General features: G+C 34.6%; 2 protein-coding genes and 1 non-coding gene across 4 annotated transcripts in view; 1 reads left to right on the forward strand and 2 right to left on the reverse strand.

Annotated features, from left to right (window-relative positions):
- Positions 1 to 1,919: 1,919 nt before the first annotated feature.
- On the reverse strand, positions 1,920 to 6,015 carry LOC111432637 (transcriptional adapter ADA2b-like). Its single transcript, XM_023069584.1, has 13 exons — positions 5,672 to 6,015; positions 5,175 to 5,230; positions 4,805 to 4,983; positions 4,421 to 4,486; positions 4,165 to 4,290; positions 4,010 to 4,085; positions 3,780 to 3,843; positions 3,639 to 3,697; positions 3,460 to 3,546; positions 2,924 to 3,146; positions 2,628 to 2,838; positions 2,307 to 2,543; positions 1,920 to 2,216 (listed from the first exon to the last, which is right to left on the reverse strand). The coding sequence occupies exons 1-13, from the start codon at positions 5,719 to 5,721 to the stop codon at positions 2,025 to 2,027; spliced, it is 1,626 nt and encodes a 541-aa protein (XP_022925352.1). The 5' UTR covers positions 5,722 to 6,015; the 3' UTR covers positions 1,920 to 2,024.
- Positions 6,016 to 6,128: 113 nt separating this feature from the next.
- Positions 6,129 to 6,200, reverse strand: TRNAT-CGU. Its single transcript has one exon. It is a non-coding gene; the product is annotated as a tRNA-Thr (tRNA).
- Positions 6,201 to 9,794: 3,594 nt separating this feature from the next.
- Positions 9,795 to 10,408, forward strand: part of LOC111432606 (sister chromatid cohesion protein PDS5 homolog A-like) — an 18,234-nt gene continuing 17,620 nt past the window's right edge. Inside the window, exon 1 of one of the 2 annotated variants that reach the window (XM_023069548.1) lies at positions 9,795 to 10,129. In XM_023069548.1, coding sequence (XP_022925316.1) covers positions 10,037 to 10,129 — 93 coding nt within the window. In that variant the 5' untranslated portion in view covers positions 9,795 to 10,036. The remainder of the gene's footprint in view (positions 10,130 to 10,408) is intronic. The other variant, XM_023069547.1, reaches the window with a different exon arrangement.

Raw genomic sequence — 10,408 nt, forward strand, 5'->3', positions numbered from 1 at the left:
TAAAATTTTAATTCTTTTATTTACGAGCGTTTCCAACAAAAATATAATAAATTTCAACATCCAAATTTATTTCTCCTTTCTAAATAATAACTTTAAAGAAATCGACAATCGGGATACTAAATGAAAAGAAAAAAATTGATATTCTAATCATGAGAGTTTTTTTTTTTTTTTTAATTATTTTTTAAGAGTATTTTTAAAGTTTTTAAAGAATTTGTAGAGAATTAATAAAAATTTTAAAATGGAAGAATAGATATTTTTATTAATTTAAATTTAAATATAAAAAAACAATTATTTAATTTAAAGGGTTGAAATTAATATTTAATATTTAATATATCAAATATATTAACTTATTTATTGTAATTTATCTACATAATATGATATGATCCAACCACCGATTAAACTAAAATTATATTATAATAGTAAAATCAAATTGCATTATATCATTCGAAAATAATAGCTATGAAGCAGTGAGATCGAAAGGAGCACTTCTCAAGACATAAATTGATACAAAAACATATTTCAAGGTTGAAAAATAATATTTTGTTAGAAATTAGGATTTACAGAATGTTCCATGTCTTGAAAAATATAATTATATGAGTTAATTATAAAACTTCCTTAATAAAGTATGACGAAGTAGTGTTAGAGTTGAGGTTGGATCAATATGACAGTACTAGAGGGGAGAATAGAGTTTTAAAAAAATTATTTAAAATTTAATTTTTTTAATTATCTAATTTCTTTTAGATCAATGAAAGTCACAACTAGCCTAATAAATAAAAAAAATAATTCAATTCAAAACTATAAACAATTATGAAAAACTCTTTTATAGTGGTTTGATCAAATTTGATCTACTCCACCCCAAGCGCCTCTTGGAAATTTGAATAAAACATTCTCGATTCTTTCCACGGATCCGTGCAAAACTGTAATAGCATTTTTTTACGAGTTTAAGAGCAAAATCAATATTTTTTACGGCTCAAGATCAAACCCATACAAATGTTGAAATTTTGGAGAATGTTCTATATCTTTTTTGCTTTACAATGTAAGTACTCATGATACAATAAAAATCTATCTCAGGATTGAATAATGATTTCTTTCCTTCCGTAGTTCATGAGTTTATCAAGATTGTTGGTTGAATATAACTCATTCAATAGTCAAAGATTGTTGGTTGAGTATGGAGAAGATGATGATGCATTTAAATAGGAAGAAGAGTAGTAAAAATCATGACTAAATAAGATCACATGTTTGAATTTATTTATTTATTTTAAAATTTCAAATATAATACTATATATATATATATACACAAATGAGTGTCGAGGAGAAATTACCAAACGTCTAGCATCCCCTCACTTCTGGATAGGTATCCCAGTTCAGGCACGGGTGATCTTATTTCTTAAGCAATTCAGGCATTGGTGATCTCAGTGGCTGATTCAGGGTTATCCCCGATATAAGTAGCCAAAATCTTCTTTCTGTGTCAATCTATGGTATTCTATATCTGTGGTATCCTCCACTGCAGTCAAAGGGCTTTCCTACAAGGTTCTAAAGTCTCTTCCCCTACTGCAATATCTCTAGCTTTCAGTCGGATTAATAGAATAAAACAATAAAATGGCCACCAATTGTTACTTTTCCAAAACTTCGCGTGTCATACTTTGATTAACTTGATGTCACGTATCACTACTCTACTCTACTCCATCTTGTTTCAACTATAACTTCTTCATCTGAGTCCCAATTTCAAAAAAGTGTTGAAATCGTTAGGAACATATCAAAAACATTGAAATTATTAGTAACCAGAAGCAAAATTATAGTTGTTATAGAAAATTAGATGAAGCAGAACAATTACGTTGGGTTGAGATAGTATTTTTTAAGCTAAACTTTCAACTTATGACCAAATCAAGCCTAAGAAAAGTGTTAGAAGCATCCCATAAGAAGTTAAATATTAAATTTAAAAGCATATCCAAACTTATTATATTACATTCTAAGAATACAACACTTGAGTTTACAAAAAGAAGAGGAGAATGAAAGAATATGAATCAAGGTTGAGCAATACCTTTTTTGATGAGCATTTCATAGATTCTATCAACTTTGGTTGCCTCAATCTTGAACAAGCGATGGGCATCAGATTTGTTGCTCACATTCCCATTGAATATCTCTACTGATAACACTTCTTCCATTCTTAGGTAAACTGGTGGACTTACTCTTATTTCGCTGCATACCCTTTTTTCCTGCCAACCCAATCCAATCCAAATTCCAATATCAACATTCATTCTCTTTAACATTAACTTAACTACTACTAACTAAAACGGTGCACTTACAGCTTCCGAAAGAAAATCTGCGCCGTTGAATCCCAGCGTATCCAAGTCGTTCAAAGACCCCGAAACACCCTGCACTGCTGCTCGTGAATTCGAGTCCTTCCCTCCCGACTCTGAAGGCATGAACATGATTGAATTCCCCTGACTTCCAGGCCCTGTAAGGTCACATTCTCTTTTCCTTTTCTTATTGAGAAAGATCTCTACCTCGGTCGGTGTACGACACCCAGCCGCTCTAGCTTCCTGCATGATCGTTCGTAGATTCATTTACAGAGATACAGCTACTTTGAATCTTGCAAAATATGACAGAAAATTGAGTTTTCAAACCTTGAGTTCTTGAATTCGTTTCAAGGTTCGATGCTCTGCGACAACTGTTTGAAGTAATTCCTTGTGTTCTTCCTTTGAATGAAAACGCATGAAGACATCGTATTGACGACATATTGCCCTCTCTTCAACCGATAAGTCCTTTTCGAAAGAACTCGGATAAAGCAAATTTCTTTGCAGTATAAAATCTTTTCTACGCTTCCTTTCATCTAGCCTGCAAAACAGTTCCATCATTATAACATTTAAGACTAGTTGCACTAAATCCATTTATAAAAGTGCATCTTCTTACAAACTATTACCTCTTAGAGTATATACGAAGCACTCTCATTTTCAGCTCACGCTCGTCTTCACCGTCAGCATCCTTAAATTCCATCTCCGCTAGCAACTGTTCGGCTTCATTATCATATTCTGGATCAAATTCCTGTCTCTTTTCATTGTAACCACTCAACTCTATTAAAGATGGACCCTTATTTGCTGGCAAATTAGGTTTCTTTCCTTTAAAGTTCCGGTCTGTTTGAGAATCTGCCGTCAAATCATCATGCAAGTTTAGCTTCAACATCTTAGAACCTCTAAAAAGAATATGCAAGTATTTAAAGAAATTTAGCTTCAACATTGCTTCCATATGATTAGGGGCTGAAAAAGAGAGCGGGGAACGGGAAGACATGATGATATATGTTGGCATCGATCACCTTCGGTACGAAAAAAGTACCGTTTTCATGACTCCTATCTAGGAAAGCAGTGTAGAAAGAAAGCCTTGTCTGGAAATCCCAGTAAAGGAAAAGGTTTTAAGATTATCAACATCCAATGGCAAGCTATAGAATTTATCTGACTAAACCTTCCATTTTAACAAGACCATCTTTAACTTGATTCGCGGATGACGCTTTTTTGTTGCCAGTGGTGGCGGCAACATTGAAGCTGCCTTCTGCAATAAAATAAACAGTACCATATACATTTAAACATGATATACGTTCATACTCGATCCATATTTAACAATAATAGATATCTATGCCTCACCTGACATAGCGCTTGATGATAAACGGCCAGAAGGATCTACCTTATGTGTATCTTCAACTCTGAAAATAAAAGGAAATATTGAAGCGAAGGTAACTAAATAATAAAAGAGCACAAAGTCATTCGAGGTAACAATTGACATACTTGACTCTTTGAGGAGAAAATGTGGACTCTTCCTTCAAAGTAAGCTCTCCAAGTATTGAATATCCTGCAGCATTAGAAAAAAATTAATCGTGAACTCCATCATCGGAGCAATACCAGAATCTTCTGGAATAAAGCACTAGATTGAAGCTACACGAACATCAGCATCAAACGATCCCCTCAACCCATCGCCAGTGTAGCTCAACATAAAAAGATGATGATGTTTCACAAACCTTTCTTGTCTTCACCATGCCCTTTAGCCATAGCAAGAAGCTCCTTCCTATTTTTTCCGACGACATGAGACATATCCTGAGAATAATTCAAAAGTTTATCTCTTGAAGGAAGAACCGAAGTTCTTGGAGAATTAAACATGTTAACAATCTCGCACCGGTAAAGGAAAATATGGGGAGTTCATATATACACTTGAATAATGTTCTATGCATTGTTCTTTACTCTTCGTCCCGACATGCTCAGCAACTTCTGTCCAATTCCAAAAGCCATACATTTCGATCCCCTACATTATGAAATTATTTATTCAGGCCAAAAGAAGAACATAAAGACCACAGGAAATTGCAAAGAAGTCTGCGGATACCCTATCCGCTTTAATATGAAGCTGTGAGGGAAATTATGAGAAGATATAATACCTCTAGAAGTAGCATTTCATCGTCCGCATTCCAGTCTGGGCAGATTAGTGGGAAAGATAAGTTATCCTGTCGAAATGAAGGCACGATCAACTAAGCGAATGCATATAGGGTTCGATTTAAACGTTTTCAGGCTCTTTTAGATGCTATGATGTACTTAAGTGCATCATTAATTCAACTTATTATATGGTTCTATTCAGCGGGAAAACAAGACAGGTACGTTATGAAATAAAGAAAACCTCTAAAAGCATGCTTTCAACGAAACGCAACGCAGATGCATCTAATTCCCATATCAATAACCAAATTTCTCATGCAACTCCGTTCTTAAAAAACAAATAAGCTTACACAATTTCTAGGAGAAAATACACTCGTGGGGCGATTACTAACCATAACCCTGTACGGGTGATTGCTTTTATGAGGCGTCAACTCTGCTCCAACCGAAAAGCATTCTATACAAAGGTCAAAGTCGGGGCACATGGCACATTTGATGCGGATTTTCCCTGTAATGTCTTTAATGCAATAATTGCAGTGATATAATGCCTTTTTCCCTTCAGTTGTCCCTTGACCTTTTTCCCAAAATGATTTAAAGTTAAAAAAGAATGTTAGACAAAAAATGGCTCAAAACAAGAGCACACAAGATCTGAATTACAGACAGTAGAAAGCCTCATTAAAATGGAACATGACCCAGCATAACAATTTTTTGCAGGAGAATTCTATACATTTAGTTTTAAAAACAACTAATCAAAGTAGAAAGCACCTGCCGTTGTAGATTCCAAATTATCTCCACTAGAAGAATTCTTTTTCCTCCTTGATCTGCAGCATCCAAAATGGAAGATCATATCAACAACACAAACCATAATGCATCAAGAAAAAGAACAAAGAAACAACTGTTCATAAACATAATGAAAAAACTAATATTACATAACAACACAAGCAGATCATCGGATTGAAGACATCTTCCACGAAAAAAATCACTAAGATTTTACCAAAATGTTGAACCAAAGAACATAGTTAGTACAGTAGAAGATCACTCAAGTAAGTAAACAAAGTTGGTGTGCTACCCTGATTATGCAGAAACCACTCCATTCACACTCAAATGCACAACTATTCATACATAATTCCTTCCCCCATTATTAAAAAAAACCCGGAAAAATCGCAAGAATCAATCGAGGGTATCTTCAGTAAACCACGAACCAGCAAACTTTCTCACAGAAAACAAAGAAAATAGACCGAGAGAGGAAGAAAACTGCTAACCTCTGAGTAGGATCCTCGTCGGACTGAAAGTTTCCCCGAGAGCGACCCATTTGATCTGGGAAATTAAGCGAATGATCTGGGAAATTAAGCGTATTGGGCAAGTATTAGTTGAAGAAAAAGTGGCATATAGGATTGGGATTAAGTGCCCGGGGTGAAGGGCAGCATTGATTGGGGATTTGGGAAGCGATTTGAAGTTGTGATGATCGGGGAAGTGGAAATTGGATGGTTTTTAGGGTTAGTTAGGGGTTTGGACAAAAGAAGAAAGTAGCGTGTGTGTGTGTGTTGAATGAAACGGAGGAGGAAGCGATTCCGACAGTGGAATCCTGAAATCTTCTGATACACCGAAAACGATGAATATTGTGAGTATCTATTATTCTCAATTTAACTGCCTTATAATAAAAGTGTGAAAATCGTCGACTAACAATGCCTTATAGACAATGAGTTTGTTTATATTATAAGCTCCCAACGAGGATCGAACTCGTGACCTTTCGCTTACGAAGCGAACGCAATACCACTATGCTATGGAAGCTGGACAGCTAAGTACCAAAATTTATTATTTGGCTAGAGCCAGTACAAAATATTATCTATGTTCTTCTCCTTCAGGCTATGGCAGGAAAGGAGAGATGGTTGAAAAAGCTTCTCTCTGTATAGAGACAGTGTTTGGGTTGGTTTAGTGCACGAGTATGAGTTTTCAGTACGAGTATTTGAAGATGAGAATTACGAGGACGAAAAGTCGAAGGCAGGCGTGGGGATTTTAATACAAGGGAGAGGCGTCAAACGTGGTGCACCGGTTTGTTACCTATTGAAGATGAGTAGAGAGGCAGGGCTAGATGTGTCATTTTTGTCTAGTTAGGGTTAAGAATTTTAGAGACGCACAAAACCAGTAAGAGAATATGCAAATAGGCTGGAGCGTTGAGGCTGCAATGTAGGTTGAAAATTCTACAACGTAAAAGTATTACAATGCGTAAGTGTGTAACTCTAAGTTTACAGTGAACCATACAAGTTCTGTATCATTGGACCATATAATCATCCCATAACTCGCCTATTTTGTATATTAAATGAGAAATAATATATTTATCATATTTGATACAATAAATTGTCACGACCCAATTTTTTAGGTTTTGAGCAATTCTTTAGCTGCTCACGGACCCACATGGGTTCGGAGGTGGTGGTTCACCCATTGCTGGCGTCGTGGGTCTACTAATCAACAAATCTCATCTCTAAGATGAATTCTTTTTCTTGTTCTTAGGCCTAGACAACTTGCATAGCCACCACAACAGGGAATATCCGATTTCCTGGGTTCATCAGCTACCTAATAAAATGTTAGGATAGTATGACATTTAGCTGGTATGAACATTATCATCATCCATTGAAGGTTAACCAACAACCCTTCCACAGGGCAATAGAGTCACTCCGAAACTGGGTGGAGTGACCCCGTGTGCTTGCCAACTACTAGATGAGTTTACAATGGAAATGTCTTGTTTAGAAGATTCCCGGTCATTTCCACACATGATATTAGCACCTGGATTACCTCGTCAAGCTACATTATTTGATCTAAGTCTGGCTTGATAGTATCTGTACTCGTACTACTCTTTTTAAATTATATAGGAAGTGTCTGATTAATTTTATATAACTCACTCTCTATAAAATTTATATCAATTAATTGATTTTAGATTATCAAATAATGTTTCTAATTAAAATTTTTAACTATAAATATATTAAAAAAACTAAACACATTTACAATTTTAATAGATTATTTAATTGAATAATTTAACTATTTAATTAATACTTTTTAATAAAAGATTAATTAATAGTTTAAATAAATAATTTATTAAATCATCCGTAAAAATGATTTAAGTAAATGGAATAAACATAATTTAATATATTATAATTATCATCATAATTATTTTTAATGTATTTTTATCGATTATAAATTCTATTTTAAACATATTTATCATAAGAGGTTAGCAGTTTTTTTAATGTATTTTTGGTAAAATCTTAGTGATTTAAAATTTATTGGACACCATATATAAAGTTTATGATCTTGTTATATATGTTAGGAATCACGGATCTCTACAATAGTATGATATTGTTCACTTTGAGCATAAGCTCTCGTGGTTGACCAATCATTTCCTAAATTAGCCGATGTGGGACTTTCATCTAACACCTTCCCTCGAACAAAATACGTATCCCCTTACTCGGGGAGAGAATATTTGAGGATTCTATTGGCATGACTAAGTTTAGGACATGACTTTGATACCATGTTAGGAATCAGGGATCTTTACAACAATATATACCCAAATAAGAACAAAGAGAGTAAGATTCAGATTCGAATCAGTGCACAAGCAAAATTGGTCATGTCAAAAATTGAATGATTTTACATGCAACCTAAACAACATATAATTACAAATAAACTTAGTCATTGGCTAAAGAAAGCACAAATGCTCATTTTACTATATTTTCCAAGTCTCCTTACAAAGATAACATGCATAGCTTTATATAGCCTTAAAATAAAAATCCTTAACGTTCTTGAGGCATTCCAAGAGTTGTAACTATATTTCTCGACCATAATTAGCTACTATTTATGACTATAATTAACTACTATGTAAATAAACCTTAAAATACATTAAATAATCACCTTAACATCAAAATTATGATCCACCCAAAATAATAATGAAACTTAATTATTCTTTAACGTGGCATGAACTGAAACATTTTTTTGATTATTTTGACAACATTTTATTTGCATCTTCATTGAAGTATATTGTATGATTGATGTCTCTTGGTTCATATCAACTGCTCGTGAATGCTCCTCCACCTCCATCGACAGCCTGTGAACACTTAAAAAAGAAATGGAAAAATGGTTAGTATAAAAATACTCACTAAGCAACTTACTTGTAAACTCTCGTTGCATCCATAACCTAGCAAGTGACCATGGGCTTTACTATAGGCTCTAGATGTATTGTTCTTGTTGCACACAGTCTTGGGCTAGTTTAGCTTACGAGGTGGTTACTAATAATCGAAGATGAGGCACTACCTCCATAGACTTCGTACCAAGTGGGGACAACATGACGAGTGTTAACCTGCTTGTCATCCATGGGAGGTTAACTGACGAGTGCTACCCCCAGTGCGTGCCACTTCACTGACTACTTGCATGATTAACGTTCTCCCATAGGATGGATCCTATGTGCAGGGTAACCATTGACTACCCGCATGATCAATGCCCTACCACATGACATATTTATCGTGTAGAGTAATCCATCAAACTATTATTATTTTTTTTTAAATCAATCACAACAAAAAATAATTGAGTCTAAAATTTGTAAAAAACTTACAAAAAAAATTTCATCTTCTTGACATTTTCAGCTCGAATCAACTTCAACTTCCTTCATAAAACTTGAGCAAAATCCCTCCGACATCAGCATACTAAAAATTCACTTAATTCCAAGAAAAACTCTCGAATTTGAAGGAAAATCGAATCAAGAACCCAAACATCATACCTTCTGTTCTTCTTCGATTCTTGATAGAATTGAGTGACTCAAAAGCTCATAATGGTTCTCCCAAAGCTGCTAAGCAATTCTTATAAAGAAGATCCAACAAAATTCTGACTCAAAATGGCCAATTTTTTACTATTTATTTTTACATTTTTCTTAAATTTATGGGATTTGTCTTAAACATTTTTCTATCATGAAATTCAATCTAAAAAACTCTCAGTAAAATCACCAAAGTTCGAATTTAAAAGAAAAATTAGGTTTTAATTTTTTTTTGTCCCATTACAAATCTGTCTGCGCACTTTTAAATATTTTGAACCTAACACAGAATTGAAAATTGAAGGTTAAACTTACCATTTATCATAAATTATGCCCAATATTTAAAAGTTTTAATTTTTTTTTGCCCTTAAAATTTTAAAAATATTAATTACTACCAAATAATTTTGAGTTGCTCTCCTAATTTTCATCTAATTTCTAATATATTTTAATAAAAAGAAAAAAAAAAAAGGGGAAAATTTGGGGGCGAAATTACAATTAAAGGAAGTAGAAGGACGAGTAAGTGAAAGAAATTCCTTATCCAAGTTAAACTGGAAAGAGAGGGTATTTGAAGTGGAGGATATATGAGTTTGTCAAAGGTAAAAGCCTATTTCGCATCCTGTCTTTGCCTTTGTTCGATAGCCACTGAGAGCGAGCGAGCGAGCGAGCGAGAGTTTCAGAGTTTCAGAACTTCCAGAGTTCCCTAATTCTTCTTCAAATTAATCAATCCTCTCCCTTTCTTCTTCAACCTTATTCACTGTTTTCACCTTCCATGACAGACCCTCTGCTCCCTTCAGATTCATAAACAAGATTCCACCCTTTCTTCCTCCCCCCCGCCATGGCTCAAAAGCTTCAGCAGCAGCTCAAGGACGTGGGATCCAAGCTCCACACTCCTCCTCCCACTAAAGATGCTCTCATTAAGCTCTTGAAGGTACCCATTGCTCTATTCTGCTTCTCTTCCACCTCGCCTCTTACTGCAGATTTTCTTACCTTTTAAGCCAAATTCACGCTCCTCTTTCCTCTGTTTGGATGTGGACCGAGCTGCCAAACCAGAGCTACATGGAATTCATCTTTTGAATGTTGGGTTTTGCTTGTTTTTCGAGGAATTGAAGCTTTGACTCAGCCGTTTGTTTTTTCTGTTTCCTTGGCCATTTTCGACTTCGGGGTTTCGATTTCTGTGCTTTTCGGAATTGTAATGGGGGGGGGGGGG

The sequence above is a fragment of the Cucurbita moschata genome, unplaced genomic scaffold, assembly GCF_002738365.1.
Source record: "Cucurbita moschata cultivar Rifu unplaced genomic scaffold, Cmos_1.0 Cmo_Scf00039, whole genome shotgun sequence".
NCBI classification, from domain to species: Eukaryota; Viridiplantae; Streptophyta; class Magnoliopsida; order Cucurbitales; family Cucurbitaceae; genus Cucurbita; species Cucurbita moschata.